We start from the raw sequence: 22,266 nt of genomic DNA on the forward strand, positions 1-22,266 counted from the left end.
AATTTTGCATTAAGCTGCCTAAAAATATTCTACAAAAAGATGCACAATTTTGCATAGCAAGTAAATTCGTAAAATATTTTATTGCATACTTTTGGGCATACTTTATTAATAAAGGCCTGAGATACCTGGTTATCTCTTTATCTTTTATATCTGCGATTGAGGCAGTCCAGTCTTTTATCAAATAAAAGAAAATAAAAATTCATATTTCTTTCACTTTTTATTTATAAACACATGGTAATCTTAACTACTACAATGCACTCTAAGGACATCCTAAACATAAATATGAAGTTAAATTTCAAGTAAAGGGGTCATCTCACTGAGACTTCTCGTGATCGTTCAGATGGATTTTAAAATGTTGCGTCAGATCGGCCACATTTCCCGTCTTGCGAGCGGCCAGTGATTGCTCCGTCAGCAGGGCCGTTAGCTGGGACTCGATCTCCGTCCAGGCAAACTCAATATCGGAGGGCTTTGAGTCCATGCCGCACACAACGAACCTGAGGAACTGGCGACCGGCATGCTCCGCCTTGACCATGTAGATCTTCTTGCGCTCCATGAGCCTGTGCAGGAGTTGGGCCGTTATCTCGTTGTCACCCTTTGGGCGGAAGCAGACCAAGCCCAGGGCTCGAGGAGCCACCAGCTCGAAGCGAGAGTCCTTGGTCACCAGCTCCTCGAATTGTTTGGCCAGCTCAATGTGTTTGCGCACATGATTCCTCAAGCCCTCGGCTCCCAGAGTGCGGAATGTGATCCAGACCTTGAGGGCTCGGAAGCGGCGACCCAGAGGGATTTGCCAGTGCCTGAAGTCGGGGATCTGGGACTGACCCTCGTGTTTGTGCTTCAGGTAAATGCGGTCCACATTGAAGCTGTCCACCACCTTGTTGGCGTCCCGCAGCCACATGGCCGAGCAGTCAAAGTTCACCAGCATGAACTTGTGCAGGTTGAAGTTCAGCGAATCCACCCGATCCAAACCCTTTCGGAGATCGGAGCATTCCTCCAGGGCGAACGCCCCACCAGCATAGGCGGCATCGACATGGAGCCATACCTTGAATTCCTCGCAGACTGTGGACAAGGTCTCGATGTCGTCGTAGGCACAGGTGCCCGTGGTGCCCAGGGTGGCAATGCAGATGACAGGAATCCTTCCCGATGCCACATCCTCCTCGATGGCCTTCTTTAGGGTCTCTCCCCTAAGTACCAGATCCTCTCCAGCTGGCAGGAGCCTGATAGGCATGGCGGCCAGGACTCCGGCCTTCTCGATGCAACTGTTGCTCTGATCCGAGGAGTAGGCCACCAGGCGGCCTCGAACCTCGCTCTCGCTCAATTCCGGATGTGACTCCCTATAGCTAACCACCGCCTGTTCGCGGGCAGCAAGAACGGCCACCAGAACTGCCTCGCTAGCAGATCCCTGGATTACACCGCCACCGGGACCCTCGCTGGCATGCAGGAAGTGCTCTGGCAGCTTCAAGAATTTGGCCAGCCAATCCATGACCACCACTTCCAGTTCTGTGCATGCAGGACTGCAGATCTGCGAAGGAGGGAATGGTGAGATGCCTTTTTAGATTTTGAAAAGTATTTTAAGCTAAAGAGAATGTTACTTTGTGATAATCAATAGTTAAATATCCCTTTTTGCAATATTATTTGTATATAAATCTAAAGACGTTTTCCCCTAATAATAAGCCATTAACAACTCAATTATTTGTATCTTGAACCCCAATCGATAGCTTATACAATAAATGTGCATTGTTAAGATTTGATTGCCGCACAAAAGAATTAATTATGGTAATCTCTGTTCCGGCAAAATAATATGGGGTGTAAACTCGCGATTTCTTGTATGGAAAACTCTTATGAAGGTGCCTGCATCGCAACCTGTTTGTCGAGTTCTTGGTTTCACTTTCACCCAACGCTTACAATGGGACAATGGCCCATTCAGCTGGCCAAAACAATGGATCAGCAGTCAGCGGCCAGATTTCACCGCCAGATACATGGGGGGGACAGGTGACAACATACCCAGCTGAATCCAATGATGCCGAACCCGCTGGCCAGCATCTCACCCACTATGGAGGGATAGGAGGTGCTGGTGGGGTAATAGGCATGCATTTGCGGCGACTGCCAGTGGGTAATGCCTGGCTTGATCACGCGATCGATGTCGCTGAGGACCGTTTTCCATGACTCCCCCTGTTCGGGCATTTGGTTGGGCAGCAGGTCCAGGAGGTATCCCGGCTCCACGGAGGGCAGTACTTCATTGTCACGGATATTCTCTAGATAGTCGGCCACAAAATCAATTGCCGCCTTGCCAAATTCCCGAAACTCCTTGGCATCCATTTCGCTGACACACTGCCTCGAAAGCCGTTTCTATTTGCACTTTTTACGTTCTGTTTGTTTTCGCTTTATTTCTCCGCTTTCGGTTTATTTATTTGTCCAGTTCGATTTCCAATCGCTCCGTTGACTCTTCTCTGCGTAGCCTGAAGTTCACTCTGAAACCGATCGGCGATGGTGACCGGCTTTTTATAGTCGGACGACTCCTCTGGTCAGCCTCCAGTGCTGGCATGCTAGCTGTTTTTCCCGTCAAATATAGTTATGGGTCTTGTATAAAATATAATATATTATGATTCTACAGAATATTTGGCAGGAGATTACAATATACGGCTCGAAAATCTTTCTTATTATTATTCCAAATTTCAGCTTGGCATATTTCTAATTAAATAGTAAGAATAAAATAAGTTCTATTGATTTTTGCTACTACAGAATTATAAATTTAACTTTAGAGTCTATAACATTATAATATTTTCTCCCTTTAACAAACAAACATCTCTGATTACCCCCTCATTGGGTCGCTCCGAGAATCGCTGAGATTAGGGAACGAATTGGAAGCTTGTTTAGTTTTATGATGATCGTATAACACCGGCTATTTATATGATTAAAGAAAACAATTACTTGGCAATTTTCTTAATCATCATTAATTGTTCTTATCTCTGTTCTAGGAGGTAAGTTCGATCGATAAGTATTTCTTATCCAACGCATCGATCGCCCATCGATCGATCGTGTTACCAAGGAAGAAACTATTCCCTCAGTTGTGCTTAGGTTTTCGCTCTTAACTCTAAGCTTTCTCAGTCTTTTGTAAAGCTTTCTCTCTTAACAAACGCTTTCATTATTTACTTAACATTCATATCGGTTCAATCAACCAATCAGGTAGATCGTTATTGGGAAGGCGAGTTCTTGTTGTAAAAACGATTTTAAATGGACTGCTAATGAACCATAATTATAGAGTTTCATTCATTCTTACATATATCATTATATTGTTGGATTACTTAACGGAAGAAAAGATCACAATCTTTTTGGGCTTTTATCTTTCAACTCAACTTAAGACTTAATCTTCTGTTAGGTTTAAATGTACTTTAAAGTTGATAATACTATTATAACTATTTGGTGTATTTGATGTTATAAGACACATAGGTATCCTTTAACCCATATTTGTGTAATTCTGCTGTATGAGAGTTTTGATAATAAACAGATTTTGTTTTTAACTTACCCAACTGAATCCCAGGACTCCGATGCCCGCAATCAATAATTCACCAATAATGGATCCCGCCGAGGAGGATGATGGGTAGAAGGCATTGAAGTAGGGCGACTGCCAGTGAGTCAAACCCGGCAGGATAATGCTCTCCAGATCCTTGAGCACTTCCCGCCAGTGTTCCGGCTGTTCGGGAATCTCCTTGGGCAATTGATTGACCACCGCATAGGGAACGGCGTTGGGCAGGACATTTCTATAAAAATTGACAGGGAGTCAGGCTAAAGACTCAAGGCTTAAATTATCATTTTATCCTCGCCACACACACACCTCTCACGAATGCTGCTCAGGTAGTTGATGATAAACTCAATCGAGGCGTGACCGAACTCGCGAAACTCGTCAAAGTCCATGGCAAAATGGACGATCCTGGTTAATCAAAGTCTACTACACACTATTTTTAGTCAGGGATTTTTGATAGTTAGCCGCTCTCGGTGGGTTCCGCACTTGTTCACCGCTGACAATCGAATCTACAAATGAGCTAGCTGCGATTTAACCAAGCCTCAATGAGCCCCGAATCTCACGACGTCGCGTAGGCCCCCCGAAAATACGTCTTGGGGGGAAAACAACAGCAATAGCAACAAAAATCCGGCTATGTGTGAAAATGTGCAGTGGCAGCAAGTTTTTTGTCTTTTGGTCTGTGAGTGGCCCATTGCCGAGATTTATGTTTATATAACTACTACCGACTGAACGACGACATCGACATCGTGCGAGACGCCACTGAGCTGAGAAATGTCGAAGAAGAAAATTTAAATAAACTGCCTGTTAATTGTCAAATGTTGTCCAAACATTGGCCATCATGGAACTAAAACTATTCATTTTATCGCCCTGCTTACTAATTCCCTTACTTGTCCCTTACTTACTGTCAATCCGGTTCCATATCGTCGCGTCATCGGCAGTTAAGTGCCCCAGGTCGGGCTCATTTGGCAAAATACTTGATGTGGTTAACTATTAACGGCCACATTAGATGGCCACAACAAAGCGCTGACACAATTTGAAAGTCAAAGTCGATTTTGTAACCGCGGAAGTGCAGCTCTGCGGAGCGATCGCATTCGGATTGGATTGTATCTGCATTCGTTGGGTGCATTTCATCAGCCATTCCCCATTCCAGATGCGTTTCAGGGTCACGATGCTGACTAACGGCATGGCCCAATTTTATATATTTTTTATAACGTGGTACTTGGGGGTTCAAGGGTATAATGTTTTTGTGTTGTTGGTCATTGCATATCGTCAAAGGAACCTGAGGCAAACTCTAAATTTTAAGTCACTGAAAGCTGATGAAAGATAAGGATACTCTGTATATAATTTGGAAGAAGGTTATATCTATAAAACAATAACTAACATCTTAAATGGATTCTTGAAATATTGTTAAAGCATATAAAATATCATATTTATTAATGGGTATGTTTTGGTTGTAACTCTCCGTTCAAATAGATTATGACTTATTTTATTAGGTGAATTTTAACTTCTCTGGGAAGGGGAGGTAAGGCAGCTTTGGTTACCCTGTAGTAGGAGCCTGTTTGACTTTTACGATTAAATAATTCTTATAAATATATTGGGAGCAAAAGTCAAAGAATAAATTTAAAAGGTTTTCGACTAAATAATTATCATAAATTTCGTTCTATTCACTTCAATGTTTCAATGATTAATAAATAGTTTATAGGAGCTTTCTATTATATTGATTTATTCTTTATATTATAATTTTTATTTATTATTATGTGTTTCAAAAAATCGACAAACTTATCAAGCGACCCATGCAATCCAGCTGTTCGCGCTGCCACTCCGTCCTTCCCTCGGAAAACCCAACCCATAAACGACCTTCTTCTAGTGACCACTTCTTTTTTGGCGGTGGGGTGTGTATGCGCCATGGGGAATGGGTTCCGTTTTCGGTTCCCGGATGAAACGGGGTTGGGGATCTCGGGGTTCAAAGTGTTTGGCAAAGTATTTGGCGCGCTCTAAGCGGCTCATAAATAAATGCGAAAACAAAATCGTTTTTGCAGACGCAACGCATTTAAGGGGTTTTGCCATGGGTTGTATGTATGTATGTATGTGGGGGGTGTGTACTATAGATAAACCGAGGTCTGAGAGCTTCAGACAGACACAGACGACGACACCACCCTATATGCAGATACAGCGAACGCATGGACACAGGGTGACTCGTGTCCGGGTGGGCTTTTCTCGTTCGTGTGTGTGCCTGTGTGAGGAGGCACTGCGTCGGCGCTGGAACGATTTGAACCCTAGAAATAGATGTCACCCACCCACTTTAATGGCGACAGGCTGGGGCGATAAGATAACGGGCACTGCCTGCGCATGCCCGGACCACGGACACGTTGTTGTTGCTGTCTCTATCAACGATTTCCAATGTTTTCAATATAAAGGGGCGGCGCTTGTTTTCCCCTGGAAAGCCAAAGGCGTTGTTGCTGTTGCTGCCCCTCTCTCTGCCCGCCTGCTTTTTTGATGACCGCGCGTATTGACTTGGATTTTTGAGTTAAGTTTCTCATATTTGTTCGCCTCTGTCGGCGCTGCAGTCACTGCCGGCGTCGCAGCCGACTTTTAAGTGCTGTTTACTGTTGTTTTGGGGCCACGAAGGTGTCGCTCGACGTTGGTTGGCTTTTTGTTCTTGTTCCTCTGTTCTATCTTTCTATCTTTTTTCCTTCTCCGTGTGCAGTTTTGCAGCTTGAAATTCTTGAGGCAGAGGGAAACAGAAAAGTTCCCATTTTTCGGGGCAAAGTTTTTACGTTTTACAAATATTGTAATGCTCATGGAATTTTCGGGTTGTGGGGGGGAATGTATGGAAAGATATGCGCATGGCCAAAAAAACAAGCATAAAAATGTCGTCTCTGCTGTCGCTGCTGGCGTTGTCGCCTTGTTGCCATTGTTGTCCTGCCATTCAGGGCTGGCTGTATGCATTTTACCATATCATTTGTGTCACATTAAGATCAATTGGTAAACACACGCACACAGGCTGCCATCAGCACACACACACACAAACGCCCAGACAAATACCCACACGGTCATAGAACACCCATATGGCCAGCGAAAAGGCAAGCGCGGCGTAAAAAGTATCGTAAAAAGCTCATAGTCCAACGGCAGCGGCGGCAACAAAAGCGTCAAAAAGTGCGCAAAAAAAAAGTAAACGAAAGAAAACACACGGCGACGAAGAAAATAAATAAAGATGCAGCGCGGCAAATAGAAGAATCCAGGCCCAGCAACAACAAACAGCAAACAACGCAGCGGGAAACCACTGTCAGCCGCCTGCCAGTGTGGCCATGCCCTGTGTTGTCGCTGGTACTGGTACCGTTAGCCGTTGGCCTTTCGTCGCTCGTCGCTTCCGTTAGCCATGCCGTCGCCATTTTGTCGTTCGCTCGCATTTGCCGTCGTCATTTCCGTTGTAATTGCCGTCGCTAAAATGGCGTTCGCATAAAATCGCGTACGGGTTCGTGTGCAACCGAAACGAAATCTAGATAAAAGCAAAGCCAACGAAAACGAATTAATTTTTATTGAAATACTAATATTGAGTATTGAAAGTGCAGCGCGTTTCAGTGCCGTTCGACTCTGCCGTTCTGTGTAAAAATTATTTTTTATTATTATTAATATTTTGAACTGGGTAGAAATGTCAGCTACATTGATAACACAATAAATTAAAGGGTATTTGCAAGGATTGGCAAATGAATATCAATATTGAATATGTTTAAAATGAAATACAAATGGCTTTAATTCAGAAATTTGTATTTAAAGCATGCTAAAACCTAAGATAACATTATTATTTACATAAAATAGCAATATGGATTATAACAATGCTTGGTAATCAGCAATTTCAAAGCAAGCAGATATTCTTACAGAAATGTTTTGTAAATGTTGTTTAGAAACACAAAGTATAAAAGCAGTAAAGTAAATTTATAAACGTAAATATTTGTGCATACTTGAATGTGAAATTAATTTGAACTATATCTTTTTTTAAATTCCTTATTGCAACCAAAATCCTTATAAAAAAAAACATAAAGAAACATGAAGCAACTTTGCTATTTATTTTTATATTGATTTTTAATAAAAAAAACCACAAAATATTTCTATAATTAGACGATGAATAAATATGCGCTCATCATACTATAAATACTTCCATTGATCAGTTAGCATATACCCCCGACTTACATAAAGCTCAGCTGACTCTCTTGGTGTCCCCCGTGTCGCAAACAGATTCAAATGGCTCAAGTCCCTGGCTACTTTAACTGATATAGAGCAGCCGAATGAGCTAGCGATCCAACGATCCAACGAACCAAACCGAATAGAAAAAAAACGAAAGCCCCAAGAAACCGTCGCGATAAGGAGAAACATTCAGCGGGTTCCGCCGTTGAGCACGAGCCAATGCCAGTTATCGAGCAGACAGCGATCCCGACTAGCGTCTCCGGCTCGTTTAACGGCTAACGGGACGCGAGTGCGGAAAACTAACCAAGAAACACGGTTTCTGCTCTCTTTTAGGGCTAATATAAAAGGCTAAAACAAATATAACTCATACGCCGCGTGTACAAACCAACGGCCCCTTAGCAATGATGCAAACCCTGAAACCACCGCCGCCACTACATCATCACCACCAACTACAGCACCAGCACCAGCATCCGCAGCAGCCACATCAACATCAGCAGCATCCGCAGGTGCAACATCCGCAGCAGCAACAGCACCTGACAGTCATGGATAATCATCAGCCACATCCGCCGCATATCCATCAGCAGCAGCAGCAGCAGCAGCAACAATTGCCGCCCACGCCGCAGGCATCGCACCTGGTCGGTGGTGGGCAGCTTCCGCACCACAATCACCTGGCTGTCGACCAGGATGACCCAAATCCCGAACTGGTGCTCGCCTTAATTTCCAGGAACCGGGCGCTCGAGGGTAAGTGGCCAAGTCATGCCATCTTTGATTCAGCCTTGTCCAACGGAGCTTTTGTCTAAGAGTTTTACTGCAGTGAGAAAAAAAGGCCATAACAAGTCTTAGTTTGAAGGTGAATTTAGAACATTTTTATATATTTAAAATATTTTGAAGACTATTTTAATTTAAAATTAAACACAATTTCTGTGGCTCTGATGAAAGTCTTAAGAATTCTCCATCATCATTTGGAAAAAACCTTTTTAAAAGAGTGGGAAGAAGAGGAGAAATATGTCACTTTTGTTGCTTTTTGGGTTGTCACATTTTAGTTTTGACCTTTTTTCTCTCTGTGGGCCGCGCTTTAATTATGCAAAGTTTTTGTTTTCCGCTCGCTCTTTGTTTTTATGAACCGCAAAAAGGTCATGCGATGAAGATGGGTTGAGGTTGTAGGGTTCATGTAAGGCTCTTGCGGTCGGCCTGGCTTTAGCATTTCCATTCTCGTTTCCGGCAGCTTAAGTGTTTTTCAATTAAATACGAAAGCTTTCCCGGTGGCCCGCCACCATCTTCATATCTTAACATCTCCGAGGAGCTCATTTCGAATGCCCTTTTAGGAGGGCTCAATGTGGCGGCTTCTTGGTTTCCCGCTCTCCTTTTTTATGCACTCGCTTGAAATGTATGGTCCAAAGGGACGATAATATATAACTTGAAAACTACCGAAGAAAGTTTTCTGCAAGAAAATATGCTGAACAACTTTGTAAGGAGGATGATTTATTAGTGCTGGGTTTTTCGGTTGGTCAAAGGGATTTCGTTTGTCGGAACTGCTTGAAACCGACCAAGGGAGATCCCGGCATGTCACATTTATGATTTCGTTTCATGTCCTCCGACCGCCCCCCACACACACATGCTCGTGTATCCCCACTCGAAAATCCCTCGCTAAATCAATCGAGAATCCCCGGACTAAAAGCCAGTCCAGAAAGTTGACAACTGACTGCGGATTGTAGTCTTGTGGAGAAGATGACATCTCGGACGGAGACACGCGCCGCTGACGATGACAAAAGCCGTAACCAAATCCGAAGGCGAAACTGTTGACAAACTCCGAATGTCGCCGGCATTGTTGCTAATGCATTGGGAATACCCTCAACCAGAAGAGGCGGTACGATGCACGTGCTCGGAGTCCGCTGTCCAAAGTACAAAATCCCAGAGTCGATGTCGAGTTGTGGCATTGAAAAGAGCAGGCTCAGCTGATTTGTCCATTACCCGGGGACTCAAGTGCGGCGGGATTTAGTTTTTGAGCACGCGTAATTACAAACAAATAAATGACGGAAACGGAGTTGGAGACACGGAGGTCCGTGCCCGAAACCGCATGTGCTGGGACTCTCGGAGCGCCTTCGCCACGTGTCACTAATATGCGCTGCATTTCTGGTAAAGTGCGTGTGGACTTGGAGAAAAATTGATAACTAGAAAAGATTGTTACTAAATAAAATTGAGAAAAAGAACTTCAAAAATATATAAATTAAATTAAAATTTAATTAAATTACTTATGAATATATAAAAATTATAAATGCTATATAAAAGATTTAGAAACCTCTCTTAAAATCTCTATTTTTACATACTCTTTAAAACTAAAAGTAGACTTTACTGACTCCTGACCTTGTCAAATAAGATATTGTATTTTATTTTTTAATTTTTATTTTGTAAAAACATAATGTTTTTCCCAGTGTACTTATGACAATTCTCTAGTTTTATTCGGAATTCGGTTCTCAGTGCAAGCAGGCGAGGTTTGGGCTGGTGTAGCGTGGCAGCTCGATGTCCCAGCGGACTCGGGTGACGTGTGCCGGGCGACGTGCAAAAACGAGCAGAAAAATTGAATTATGCGCTTGCGGTGCTTCCTCTCCCTTTTCCCTCTGTCTTCGTCCTGGCAGATCCTGCCCTGCCTTGCCCCGAAGCCAAAGTCCCACCCCTTCCAGCGCCTCGTTTTGGGCAATCGACAAATATTTTGTTATTTGCACATAAACATATTTATCGAGTTTGGGTTTGGTTTTCTTTTCGACTGCTTCAAGTGCGTGCGGAAAGGGGTTGGTAGGGGGGGGGGGGCTGAGGGCTGCACCCACGGGTGTTTTGTTTCACCCGTTCGCCTGTCAAAAATTGTGTAAATATATTTATCATTTCCACTTGCCCACGGACCCGGTGCACTTAGCGCTGAGCAAACAGTCGACCCAAAAGAACTCGTCCTCCCCGACCCATTCCCGGCGCACTTGCCGCTCAACCGCCGTGCTGGCCGCGTGTCCTTCGTTAGCAGTCCTTGTGTGGCTTTCCTATTAACGGGCCTACAAGCCCGAACCACCCCATTTGCCCACTCCATGCTAGCTTAAGCGTATCCGTTTTTGGTTTGTTGTTTCCTTCCTTCTTTCCTTCCTTCCCCTGTATCCGGATCCGGATCGGCAGTGGGAATGGGGTTCGGCAATTGTTGCCTTTAGCTTATGTAATTTGTCATAATGTCAACAGGCGCAGATCACGCAGGAAGAGCAAACACTTCACTTCACTCGAGAACTGATTGTTCATTGAAATGACTGAGGAAAGTTATTAAGTTCCCTCCAGTCATATAACTTTAGGAAGGTCCAAAAATCCCTTTGAAGATTCTATAAATATTTACATAATATCATATCAAAATGTCATAGGTCGGTGAAATTTTAATAATTTTTTATGAAGACAAATGTCACAAATTAATAAAAAAAAAATGGTTAAAAAGTTAAAAAATACTCCGTTTTTTTGTAATACTCCATTAATATTCGTAAATTTATTTAAGTTGCTTAAAAATTAATAGTATATGCATATAGACTCCCTCAAACTACAAGAGGGTTTTTATTGATAAATCTTGAAGTATTTATTGCTTATTACCGTGTGTTTTAAAATCAAGCATTCGAGTTCTCTCAATATGGTCACTGGAAATTTTGAATATCCTTCGAACCGACTACATGTAGTTATAGGCAATAATATAGATGGCTTGATTGTTCCATCCTCCGATATGGAACATGGCATTGGCCAGCAATTCTTGCAAGTCCCGGCGAACGGACTGGATCTCCTCTCCAGACGAAGAGGGGTTAACTTCCACGTGAACCTCGCGCAGAAAATTTGTGGGAGGTGGTCCGTAAAGGGTCTGAATGCTGCCAAAAGAGCTGCTGCTGCCTGAAGTTAGAGGTTCGTATCCAAAGGCGGTCGGGTAATTGCTCTCGGTGGTGAATCCAGAAGTCTGAGACTCCACTGTCGAGAGATGGGCACTGCCAGTGGTTCCTATGGATCTTGTTCTTGAATCCCTTGATTCCAAGGTCTCACTTGAGTGTTCCTGGATCTCCTGAACCGAATCCCCGGATATATTTGTGTTGTCTTGGGAATTGGTTTCGGTTTGCGAATTATTCTTTTTCTGGTTTTCTCCTTTCTTATGATTTGGATTGGGTTTTTCCTCGGGGTTTCCGTTTCCTTCCGGAGACGCTTCCATTGTGGGAAACTTACTAATCCAGTTCTAGGTCGTAAAGTTTAGAAAGAGTTATTTCCGAAGAAGACTTCAAATCAAATTCAGTGCTGGTTCCAATGTCGTCAGTAAAATCGGTTTGCGTAGAGGAATTGAAAGTCCTAAAGATTTTGGCCAGATCGCGTCGGAAGACGTTATAGGCAACCAAGTTGATATCTGACATCTGAGCAGAAATGATTAGTTCTGAACAGTGAAAAAGATTTGAAATTATTTGCTTACCTTAAATATATTTTGAAATTGAAAGTCAGTCCGAAATAAGTTTAATGCTAAGAAGACTAGGCTTGAAATAGAAAAGGTAGCAGACTTTATTGGCAAGGCTACTATAATGAAAACTTAAAACGGATCAAAATCAATAATAAATCTAATCCTATGAGAAACCTCTCTAGTTTCTATGCTCCTAACTCAAGAAACTTGTTTAGTATGCTTTTTCCAGTACTTTTTTTTCGGAATGAGCATTTCCCGTTGAGCATTTATGTCGTATTCACATTCTGGAAGAATGAGTCCCGCCTTCCTTTTGGGTTCTAAGGCGAAGGCTCAGACCCAGGCCCAGAGAAGGCCTTCTCCTCTGGGGACATCAATATCTTATGCCTTTTCGGTGACCCCAATACCATTGGAGTCCGCTGTCTGTTGAGCACGCTTTCAGCATTTTTCATTGCTTGAAAAAAAAAACAGAAGAGGCAGAAAAGTCCTGAAGGGAAGGTAAAATTGTGGGCTTAAGCCCGCGCGCAGGTCTGGCAAACAAAGGCTGCTGGTCCAGAGCCAAGTTGAGAAATCAGTTGATTTTGTTATTTTTCCCGGGTTATTGTTGGCTGTTTCCCTTCCTTTCGTGGCGTTCACATAAATCATTTTTTCGCCATTTTTCCGGACTCTGAGTGAAAACGTGGGGTTGGGCTTTGTACATTTTCCCCATCCTCATCCGCCTCCTTCTTCTCCTGCATATTTCATGGCATTCTGGGTCTGCGCTTAGCATCGACGACAGCTTTTTGACTAGCCAACTGCCGGCTGGCAGGTAAGCCAAGCGACCACCTCACCACCCACATTACTTTACCTACACAATCCCCCACTTTTTCACCGCCCCCCCCCCCACATTTCCGGGGGTTCTTTATTTTTCCTTCGGTGTGTGTGTTTTTTTGGCTACGCTTGGTGCTCCCCTTGGAGGGCTCTTTTTTATCGGGGGGGTTGAAGGCGAATGTTCAAGTTATGTTAAGTAAATAATGGGGCGTTCATATGACGCTGGAAATGTGTGGGCGTGGGTTTCTTTTTGTTTTCTCTCCTTTGCTTTCCACTCTCCTGGGGGAATGTGGGGGATGTACACAACAGCCATACTTATGTGTGTTTTTGCAGTCAACTGTTTACTTTTATATTTCTTCGCTGCTTAATAAAATAAAATAGGAATTCCACTTGCTAAAAAATAAACAGTACGAAAATGGTCGGGGATGTCAGCTGAGAATAGGATAGACATCTCTGTGGATGCCGTGACTTTAATTGGTCGCCAGAACTTGAGGTAATATAACTTTTTTTTTGGGTTAAGAAAACATTTTAAATGTTATATAATTTTGAAAATTAAATTTAAAGGATTAAATAACAACTGTTGTTTTTAGGCTAAAAATGCTATGCATCTAAATTCTATGAATCTCTCTCTTAACTTAAATCAGGTATATGTTAAACCTTGCATTTACCTTTAGTGACAGATAGAAAGACCATATTTTATATAGCTCTATTATAATATTATATAATTATACAAATTATATTTATCTGCAGTTCCATTACAACTTCTTGTACTCCTAAATTAAGGAGATTTCTTATTAATGTTTTTAAGGAATACAAGAAAAATAATTTTGCAAAAATTTAAGTTACAAGTCCTTTAATTTTGTCACTTGATTTGGCCAACGAAAATATTTTATTTTGCCAAAGGCAAATAACAACTTTTTTTCGCTACTTTCAAGTAAATATGTAAGTAAATTCATAGGTACAGACGAATATGTATATGTTTATTTATATAGTATGATATTTCTCCCCCCCCCCCCTCCCCCCCCCCCCTCGAGTGTGTTTGCCGAGTGCCTGTGGCGGCCCCCAAAAAGACAACATTGCGTTGTTGCAGTGCTGTTTGTAACTGAAGTGAACTGAATATACTCATATTTGTGCAGCACACTTTGAGGAGCCGCAGTGCCGTTTTCGCCCCTTCTCCGGGCAACCCCAACGCCAGCCACAATTTCCACAATTTTCCAGCCACTCCCCATTTGGCAGCTGGCAAAAGCTGTCTCAATGTTGCTCTGGCTTCTATAAAAAACAATATCCCGCAGCGAACTTTATTAAATTACACGATTTTGACAGTTAAGCAACAGCCTGCCCCCTCTAGTCTCCCCCGGAACTACCCCGAAATTCTGCTTCCCTCTCTGTACCGTGGAAATCATAATTTTTCTTATTTTATGTAATATGCTCGAAGCTGCCAACAAGCCGGAGAGGAAGGACCAAGGCAGCGCATCCATATTTGTATCCTCGATGCCGAAGGTCTGTCTAGCAACGTGTTGGGGTTCAGGAGCTCCATGGTATTCCTTAGGGGCCGGTTTAGGCAAATACAAGGCGAAAATGCTGGCAATAACAAAGTGTACAGAGATACGAATTCTTATTTTTATTTAATTCCCATACCCTTGAAGAGAGTTTTATGATTTTCATGAAACTCTAAAAGCGCTTCAGGGTTTCTTAGTTTTATAGAAGGCGGAGAAATGTAAAATAATACAAGAATAAAATAAGAAATTGGGAAGAGTAAAAATATCTTAGGGATTTTTTTTAAATAAATACATACATACATATATTTTTAAAGATTTTTAACAGTTTTTAACAGGGACATGAGCAATTCCAATTCCAAAAAATTTCACATCCTTATAAGTTCTATATTATTCTTAAAGATATATTGCATTCTAGAAGCCTTAAATAGTTTAGTTTATTATAATTTAAAATCTATATATATTTCAAGACTTTTTAAAAGGGTATTTTAACGTTCATCTAACAAATAATCTTATTCTTTGAGGCCGCTTTAATTTTTAACCAAATTCAAAAATCCTGGCAATGGCAACCGAGTTGATGGAACATTTGTGTGCTGTTGCCCCCGGGGCAGATGGAAACGTAAGGGGCATTCCGGGGAAACGGTTAGCTACTTTTTGCTTTTATCATTCCGCAATTAGCGCGCCCATGTCCGCTCCCGCTTATCATCCGCTCTGGACTCCGGACTCCGGAGCAGTAGCTGCGGTGCTGGCGGGGTATGAGGCGAAAATCTCTGTGCTCTGTGCTGCCGGGGTGTAAATATTTGAACGGCATTTCAGTCGATACCTTGAATGTTGATAAGGCTTCTCGGCGCAGTATCTAAGTATCTGGGTATCTGGGTATCTATAAATACGCAAGGTAGGCATTCTTAGCGTTTTCTATTTCCATTCGCCTGTATCTGTATCTTCTTCTTTGGGCCGTGTTCCGTGCTCCTCCAGTGGTTATCGGAGTCTGGTACAAGATTCGCCCATTGAGAAGGCAACACATTTTGTTGACACTCTGTTCGCTCTATGTTACAAGGCACTGGTTACTCTGTACTCAGGTGCAAACAACCACACCGAATGTACCAATTGATAACGCTGGAGGAGTACATGAAACCGAAACCGTGTTCCGAAACCAGAACGAGTACCTTGTTTTGCTCACCGATATGTTTTTTTTATCAGAAGGGTATGGAAAGGAAAGGGAAGCGGTGAAGTGATTTTTATGGCTTTATTGGTATTGAAAGTCTTTCGGGGATCACTCAAAGCAGGCAGCGTTAAATGAGCCCTATTAACATGAATCCGCGGGATAATGCGGAAATTTTTCTTTTCATTCCATCCACCCCCAACCAGTGCCAACTCACACTCACCCTTCCTTCTCCAGTCCCAGTTGTAGTACCCATTCAGCCACCCCTTTTTATGTTGGTCCTTTATGCTCTTATTTTATCAGTGATTATTTTCCACGTCGCTATGCTCTTTGTCTCGATTCCGGATCTTTTGTCCGGAGCATATCTAAACAGGTGGTCCCAGCAGGTGGCTATAAAGCCAGCTCGGAAGCCCGAATCCAGATCCCTTTGTCTGCGGTGCGGCCACCACCCATCTCTCCGCTGCGGCTCCTGTCCATTTATGCAGTATTTACCTTTCAATCAAGCCAGGATGTAGTTGTTTGGATTTATGATTTCATCTTTTTGTGTGTGTTTTCCTTGGCCAGCCAAGTCAACCGCATATTATTAGCAGTCGAAAAAGGGAGATAACAGCTTCGATGGCAGTCTTACATGTTCTTTGTTAATATCTCATGTTATTGTTTATTAAATAATCAATATTTATAGCTTTTTATGTAGTTAACAAATGGTCTTATCAGGTATATATTCATGTAAGATTTTGAATATTTTTTTTGCAATAGTTTTGAGATTGTTCAATGCCAATATTTGTTGAATAATCAGTATTTACATTTTAATTTTATTACTTTTGAAGTTTTTTTTTGAATATCTAATAAACTATAACAATAATGCCTTTTTTAATATTCTTAACTTACTAAGAGGTATGAAAAAACTCAATTCAAAAATAACTAAAAACACTTGAAAAGCAGCGTGATAAAAACGTGATGTCAATTATTTATAATTATATGCATTTCTAAGTTTTCAATTTTGTTGCCAAGTGAATGTTCGGTCGACTGAGTCACGATCTAACGATCGAGTAAGCCACTAATTTTAGCTAAAATAATCTTTTGGGTTTTTCGCTAGTGGAAGATAATCAATTGACAGACAATGCTAAACAATCGAGGAGTGTTATTATTCGAACTATTTTTAAGTTTTATTCACGCGGACTCCACTTTTGTGAGTGATGGAAGTGTTGTCATTATAAAGCAATCTAATTCCCGATATGTCATTTTCAACAATAATAGCCGCCGATTAGTTAACTTATCACTCACACCAAGGAGAGCCCAATTCCGCCGCAATCAAAGTATCAAGAGAAATCTTTGCTGGTCGATAAATAAAATAAAAAAGATTCGAAGAAGTTATATATTTGGGATGAGCCTTGTGTTCACAAGTCGCAAAGGTCGACGGGTATAGACACCAAAGCAGATTTGTTTTGATTTTGGAAACCAAACAGTTGGAAGTCGATCCTATGAGTGCGGCCACTTATAGGGGCTTATCGGGTTTACTGGAAGATAAGGAAAGTTTTGCCTAACCCTTGCCGATCACCTATCACGACAGATAAGTGTCACTCGAGGAACAAGTATTGGAGAGCTATAGGAAAGTGTTTCGACTTATGGGCATCCGCTAGATGAGTTTATGACTTTATAAGGGATGAATACCGCGTTCAATATCATATTGAAACTTGCATAAATTTGTATTTATCGAAATTTAAAATATCGAAAAATGTACGATATAATTTAAAAATATTGATGTAATTGAAATTATGGAAAAAAATTGGAAAAATTATATTTAATTGATTAGTTATTCTCCGATTATATTAATCTTATATATACAACATAATATCGATTAATTTCACACTTATCGCAAACTATCAGATATCGATTATAATTTCGGTTCCGCGTTAAACATCGTTGCATTATCGGTACACCGAAGTTTTCTGGCATTGTTTATTTTAAAAATAGCAATAGAAAGAATCAAATTTTTACTAGATATAAAATTGTTTAAAAATAGATATAAAATATCTAGTTAACTTGTAAGATTATAATATTACATATATACCTATGTTACTTTTTTTTGAATGGGTATAAAGACAATCAAAGTTTAACAGCCTTCACATAGAGCAGTTCCTCCAGACCTTCTTCAGTGGTCTGTTTGTCCGGACATCTAAAAGTGCCGCTGAAGGTTCTTCTCCGGGTTCTGGGCCTGTGCATGGGTTCCGATTCAGTTTGCCGTAATATTTACACAGATTGCTGAACTACTTTCCAGCGAAGTCAGTGAGCACTTGAAGGTGTCAAGCAACTGTTGTATAACTAGCGATGGCCTAACCCGCCGATGAGTGCTCCGAGTTGGGTAAAGCTGGCCCCGGGGCACACCGACTATCTCTTTGGGGATCGGAGAGGAGGCAATGCGGCTTGCGATCCACTCCAGAGCCTGAGCTCTTTCGAGTGGCCCCTATAAATGTGTGGCACTGATTGCGCCTCGAGTAGCTGATTAGGGCAATTCAACGGCAGCATAAGGCCCATAGAGCGCAAACACTGCCTACTTGGATTTAAGTCCAATATAATCGTTTATTAAATCTAGAGTAAAGTTATTTGTGCGCTTTGAAGTCACCGCAGTGCAGTGCAGTCGCTATCCGATGTTTGTCTGGAGCCGGATTGCAGTTGACCCAGTAATACCATCTAGGGGAAGGGCAATCAAAGCTCCCGATAAGCGGGCCCCCTCTAGCAGCCAAATCACAAGCTGGCAAATAGATAAATGGGTTTATTTCCCAAACACATGACACCCGGACTTCGATTGCGATTGCGAATGCGACCTGACCATTGACTCGAGCGTATGTCGCAAATTATGTGATGCTTGCTGAAAGCGTTCACTGAACAAAATGATTTTATTGCATGAGCCTTCGCTCTTAGCCGTAGCTGGATCCTTAGCCTTAGCCACTTGAAACCGTTTGCCCATATGTTGCCATTTGTGACAAAACTGCACCAGACACGCCATTTCCGTGAGGGGTGGCATGTGATGGAACCAGAAAGTCGTACACTGAGAACAGTAACTTTTAAGCTTCACAGATTTTAAAAACAAATATTTCTGAGACTTGAAAAAGTACAAAAGATTTTGTAGAACAAATAAATATGTCCTCTTTTAATTTCAGAATTTTTATATATTAAAACCTTTTAAAACATATTTTTTACTATATTCATTGAGGGTACAAAATATTCTTAAAAATTCTAAACCGTTTACTTTTAAATAAAGATGGCAAAAACATTCTAAATATCTAAATTTCAAATCAATTTTGGTTTTAAGTGTAAAATCGGGGCGGGGTGGGATAGTTAAGCGGGAAGGAAGATGCTGGTGCTGCTGTCGTTTGTTGTCGTTAATGCCCAATGGGTGGCAAATTGTTTTTTATTATCGCTCGGGCCGTGGCTGTGTCCGTGGCCAGACAAACTGGTTGTGCTTGGGCCGAGTCGAGCCGGGGGTTGGGTTCCATTTCCCGACAAAGGAGTAAAGCGTAAACGAGTCCCCTTCTCCCTTGCCGATTGCGTGAATAAAACTTTAATGGAACGACACAAATCCCTGTTTGTTGTCTCGACCCTCGCCCCACGTCTTTGGTGTCTCTAATGCAAAGTAATTGAGTGCGAAAATGCCGTCAGTTTTGTCGGAGGTTTTGTGGCTGGTGCTTGAATTTTTGATACTTTATGTCCCCGGGACATCCCTACGGCTATGAGCAGGCATAAAGAATGCACTCCAAGTGCATCCCGCTCCCCAGTTGCGCGCCGCCACATTTGGGAATAGCAACGAGACTCGAAATAAAAACAAGAATACGGAGGAGTGAACTCCAAATGGTCAAACTACAAGGCACAGTGAACACGGGTAAAAGTTGGGACCGGAAACAAATTTTTAACAGCTTCATTGATTTAAAATAATGTTTACTTTACTTAGTATAGAGATTAGAAATTATATATAACATAAATATAATACTATCAACTTTATAAAATATCAAAAGTTTTGTTAATTTTTTAAACCAATTTAGGTCCTTAAATACCAAGAAAATGAATTATATATATTTTATTTCGTTATTTAACCTGAGAATCAGATATACTGTGCACAAGTGCAAGGATTGGTGAGGAGGTGGTGACGTTGTGCTGACCTCCGGGGAGACATGCAGCTGGGTCACGCGTTGTGGGCGTGTCAGGACATTCCGACTCCACTGTCACATGGAGCTCACGTAAATTGGTGATTGCAGCGCGTCCATTGCACGTCCCCATTTTTGCTTGCCGAATCACAACTGGAAACTGGCAGCTAAGTTGAGTTTATGGCTTCAGTCGAGGATGGGCGTAGTCCTGCGGACGTGACCATGCAGTTACGACAGGCAAAAGGGGGCACAGATTGAAAGCTTGGTCCTGAAATTTTTTGTTTTCTTTTGGGGTTTATGTGCATAATTTGAAATTAAATTTAAAGCCTTTAATTTTCTATTTTCGCAATTTGTTTCTTTTCTTATATAATTCTGCGGGAGTGACACTGATTATGGTCACTTTTGTATACGAACACATTAAGAACATACCCGAGAATGTGATTATATCGAGCGGTGGAATGGCACTATTATTTTTGACACTCCAGCCTTGAGTATGATAATTTGTTCAACATCCTTTGGTCACATTGTCAAGTGGCACGTCTTAACTTTTGCATTTCAACGCTATAAATCTATAAAGAAAATAAAGATAGACATAAAAATGAGTCTTATGAAAACTGACGAGGAGGCTTACGCGGAGGCCTACGAGGAGCCTCAGGAGGAGCTTTCCGAAGAACCCTCCAGTATTAATGAAAATTCCAAGACGATTTTTAAAGTCAAGAGATGGGACGCTGTGGCCATGTGGCAATGGAATGTTGAAGTAGACAACTGCTCCATTTGCCGGAACCAGAATATGGAGCTGTGCATCGAGTGCCAGGCTTTCGAGTTGCAGGGCACCAGACAAGAGTGCCTATTAGCCTGGGGCAACTGCAACCATGCCTTCCACTTCCATTGCATTTCTCGCTGGCTTAAGTCGCGCCGAGTATGCCCGCTGGACAACAAAATGTGGGAGTATCAAAAGGTTGGACCAGTTTCGGTGCCCAAGGGATCTTAAAGTAAGGCCATAAATCATATTTTTAAATCTCTGAATAAAAATTAATTGCATAATACCTTCATATAAATAGAACCCCCGCATAAAAGGCAAGCCATGTGCCATGGATCATCTCATATGCCGAATGCTGGTATATAAAATATCTTGAATAATACATAGTTGACACGTTTAGAAGGAAAGGCATTTTACACCTGAATAAACCAGAAAAAATAAATAACCTACCATTTATCATTGGGCCAAAGCGCGTTGCTTTAAATAAGTCTTTTACTTTAAAATTTAATGTTTTTAATGCTTTATGCAGTTACCTAGGGCTACCCATTTTCGTTTTAGGAATTTTGGTCAAGGCAATTTATAAATTAAAATAAATAAATTAAGATTTAGGCCTTACTCTTAAAATTAAAGAGTTAATTTACAGCTTTAAACCATTTTTTAGCATTCAATTTAAGTATTAAAATATAAACAAAAAGTAATAGCTTTTTAAGGCATTGAATGTGAAGCTGTAAAAAGTGAAATGTTCTTTAAATTCCTGTGGAAATTGAATCCACAGTCCCACAATATCCACACAGATTTAAACTTCCTTCTCCACATCCATACAAGCGAACACCAGCGCACCCGCAGGATGTGCACACACAGTTTCCATTCCTGGCCCCTTTATAAATATGGCGACGTCCATTTTTGTGGCTGATAATTCAACAACACAGCAGGCGGGCAGGCTGAAATAGCTCTTTACTCCCTGCTCCCCGTGCTCCCTTGCTCTGGCCATGGAGTTACTCCATCCTCCCCCACGCAGAGCGTAGCCAACCATTTTCTGCGCCATCTTGGCTTCATCAAACGCACACAAAAGACCATAAAGGCAAAGCCAAGATAATGGCTGCACAGCACAGCACAGCACGGAACGGAACGACGGAGTAGAGCTCTCGGAGCAGGCAAATAAAATGGGCACCGAAACGAAGTCGTTAGAGCAGACGAACGGAGCAGCATCTCCCAACCATCTCTAACCTCCAACAATGCCGGGGCTGGGTGAGAGACCCAACCCATAGAATCATAGAATCCCACCCACGCCTAGGACGTTTTGTGCCAGCTTCAAAGGAGGAAATCACCCCAAGTGTGTATTTTTATAGAGACCGCAATAAACCTTTTTCTTCTGCCATTTCCACTGTTGCTCCCGCTTTTGGCTCTGGTTCCATTTCAGTTTGAATCTAAGTACACTTGGAAAGGAAGTTTGTGACTTGTACAAGTTTTTGGGAACCCACAAAATCGGAAAAAAAAAGTTTTATGTTGAACATTTCCCTATGAGGCATACTTAGAAAATTATTTGAATTTCAGCCTCTTACCAAGTCACTTAATATTTTAGCCTTTTTCTTAAAATATATATAGGATAATGATCTGTTGATTCCTTTAAGTGAAACTTTAGGAAAGCCCTAAATTTAGTTATATATAAAATCCGAAAAATGTCCTTATACTATATTAATTTAAATTGAAGTGTAGAAAGTGGTTGTGGTGGTTCCACATCATCCCC

The 22,266-nt window shown here is 41.7% G+C and overlaps 5 protein-coding genes across 8 annotated transcripts in view; 2 read left to right on the forward strand and 3 right to left on the reverse strand.

Annotated features, from left to right (window-relative positions):
- Positions 1–260: 260 nt before the first annotated feature.
- On the reverse strand, positions 261–20,263 carry amd (alpha methyl dopa-resistant). 3 transcript variants are annotated; one of them, XM_017178172.3, is made up of 3 exons: positions 3,833–4,013; positions 3,524–3,758; positions 261–1,519 (listed from the first exon to the last, which is right to left on the reverse strand). In XM_017178172.3, the coding sequence occupies exons 1-3, from the start codon at positions 3,910–3,912 to the stop codon at positions 314–316; spliced, it is 1,521 nt and encodes a 506-aa protein (XP_017033661.1). In that variant the 5' UTR covers positions 3,913–4,013; the 3' UTR covers positions 261–313. The 3 variants fall into 3 exon arrangements, with proteins under 3 accessions (XP_017033661.1, XP_070142973.1, XP_017033660.1); XM_070286872.1 differs by lacking the exons at positions 3,524–3,758; positions 3,833–4,013 and adding an exon at positions 20,189–20,263; XM_017178171.3 differs by lacking the exons at positions 3,524–3,758; positions 3,833–4,013 and adding an exon at positions 2,002–2,456.
- Positions 7,111–22,266, forward strand: part of Lim3 (Lim3 homeobox protein) — a 29,628-nt gene continuing 14,472 nt past the window's right edge. The window contains exons 1-2 of one of the 2 annotated variants that reach the window (XM_070286859.1): positions 7,111–7,126; positions 8,039–8,446. In XM_070286859.1, coding sequence (XP_070142960.1) covers positions 8,107–8,446 — 340 coding nt within the window. In that variant the 5' untranslated portion in view covers positions 7,111–7,126; positions 8,039–8,106. Of the gene's footprint in view, positions 7,127–8,019; positions 8,447–22,266 lie in introns of those variants that run through there. The other variant, XM_017178425.3, reaches the window with a different exon arrangement.
- LOC108082852 (uncharacterized) lies at positions 11,246–11,915 on the reverse strand. Its single transcript, XM_017178428.3, has one exon. It carries the CDS (start codon positions 11,913–11,915, stop codon positions 11,391–11,393), a length of 525 nt encoding a protein of 174 aa, XP_017033917.1. The 3' UTR covers positions 11,246–11,390.
- On the reverse strand, positions 11,929–12,278 carry LOC108082853 (uncharacterized). The gene is made up of 2 exons (XM_017178429.3): positions 12,168–12,278; positions 11,929–12,111 (listed from the first exon to the last, which is right to left on the reverse strand). Exon 2 carries the CDS (start codon positions 12,109–12,111, stop codon positions 11,929–11,931), a length of 183 nt encoding a protein of 60 aa, XP_017033918.1. The 5' UTR covers positions 12,168–12,278.
- On the forward strand, positions 20,195–20,976 carry LOC138928809 (RING-box protein 1-like). Its single transcript, XM_070286875.1, has 2 exons — positions 20,195–20,751; positions 20,821–20,976. The coding sequence occupies exon 1, from the start codon at positions 20,253–20,255 to the stop codon at positions 20,748–20,750; it is 498 nt and encodes a 165-aa protein (XP_070142976.1). The 5' UTR covers positions 20,195–20,252; the 3' UTR covers position 20,751; positions 20,821–20,976.

The sequence above is a fragment of the Drosophila kikkawai genome, chromosome 2L (genome assembly GCF_030179895.1).
Source record: "Drosophila kikkawai strain 14028-0561.14 chromosome 2L, DkikHiC1v2, whole genome shotgun sequence".
NCBI classification, from domain to species: Eukaryota; Metazoa; Arthropoda; class Insecta; order Diptera; family Drosophilidae; genus Drosophila; species Drosophila kikkawai.

Coding starts and splice junctions, on each gene's coding strand:
- amd (XM_017178172.3), bottom strand. CDS start 3,912: ATGGACTTTGACGAGTTTCGCGAGTTCGGTCACGCCTCGATTGAGTTT. Junction 3,759..3,832: donor CTGAGCAGCATTCGTGAGAG/GTGTGTGTGTGG, acceptor CAATTTTTATAG/AAATGTCCTGCCCAACGCCG. Junction 1,520..3,523: donor GAGTCCTGGGATTCAGTTGG/GTAAGTTAAAAA, acceptor CCTCCTTCGCAG/ATCTGCAGTCCTGCATGCAC.
- LOC108082852 (XM_017178428.3), bottom strand. CDS start 11,915: ATGGAAGCGTCTCCGGAAGGAAACGGAAACCCCGAGGAAAAACCCAAT.
- LOC108082853 (XM_017178429.3), bottom strand. CDS start 12,111: ATGTCAGATATCAACTTGGTTGCCTATAACGTCTTCCGACGCGATCTG.
- LOC138928809 (XM_070286875.1), top strand. CDS start 20,253: ATGATAATTTGTTCAACATCCTTTGGTCACATTGTCAAGTGGCACGTC.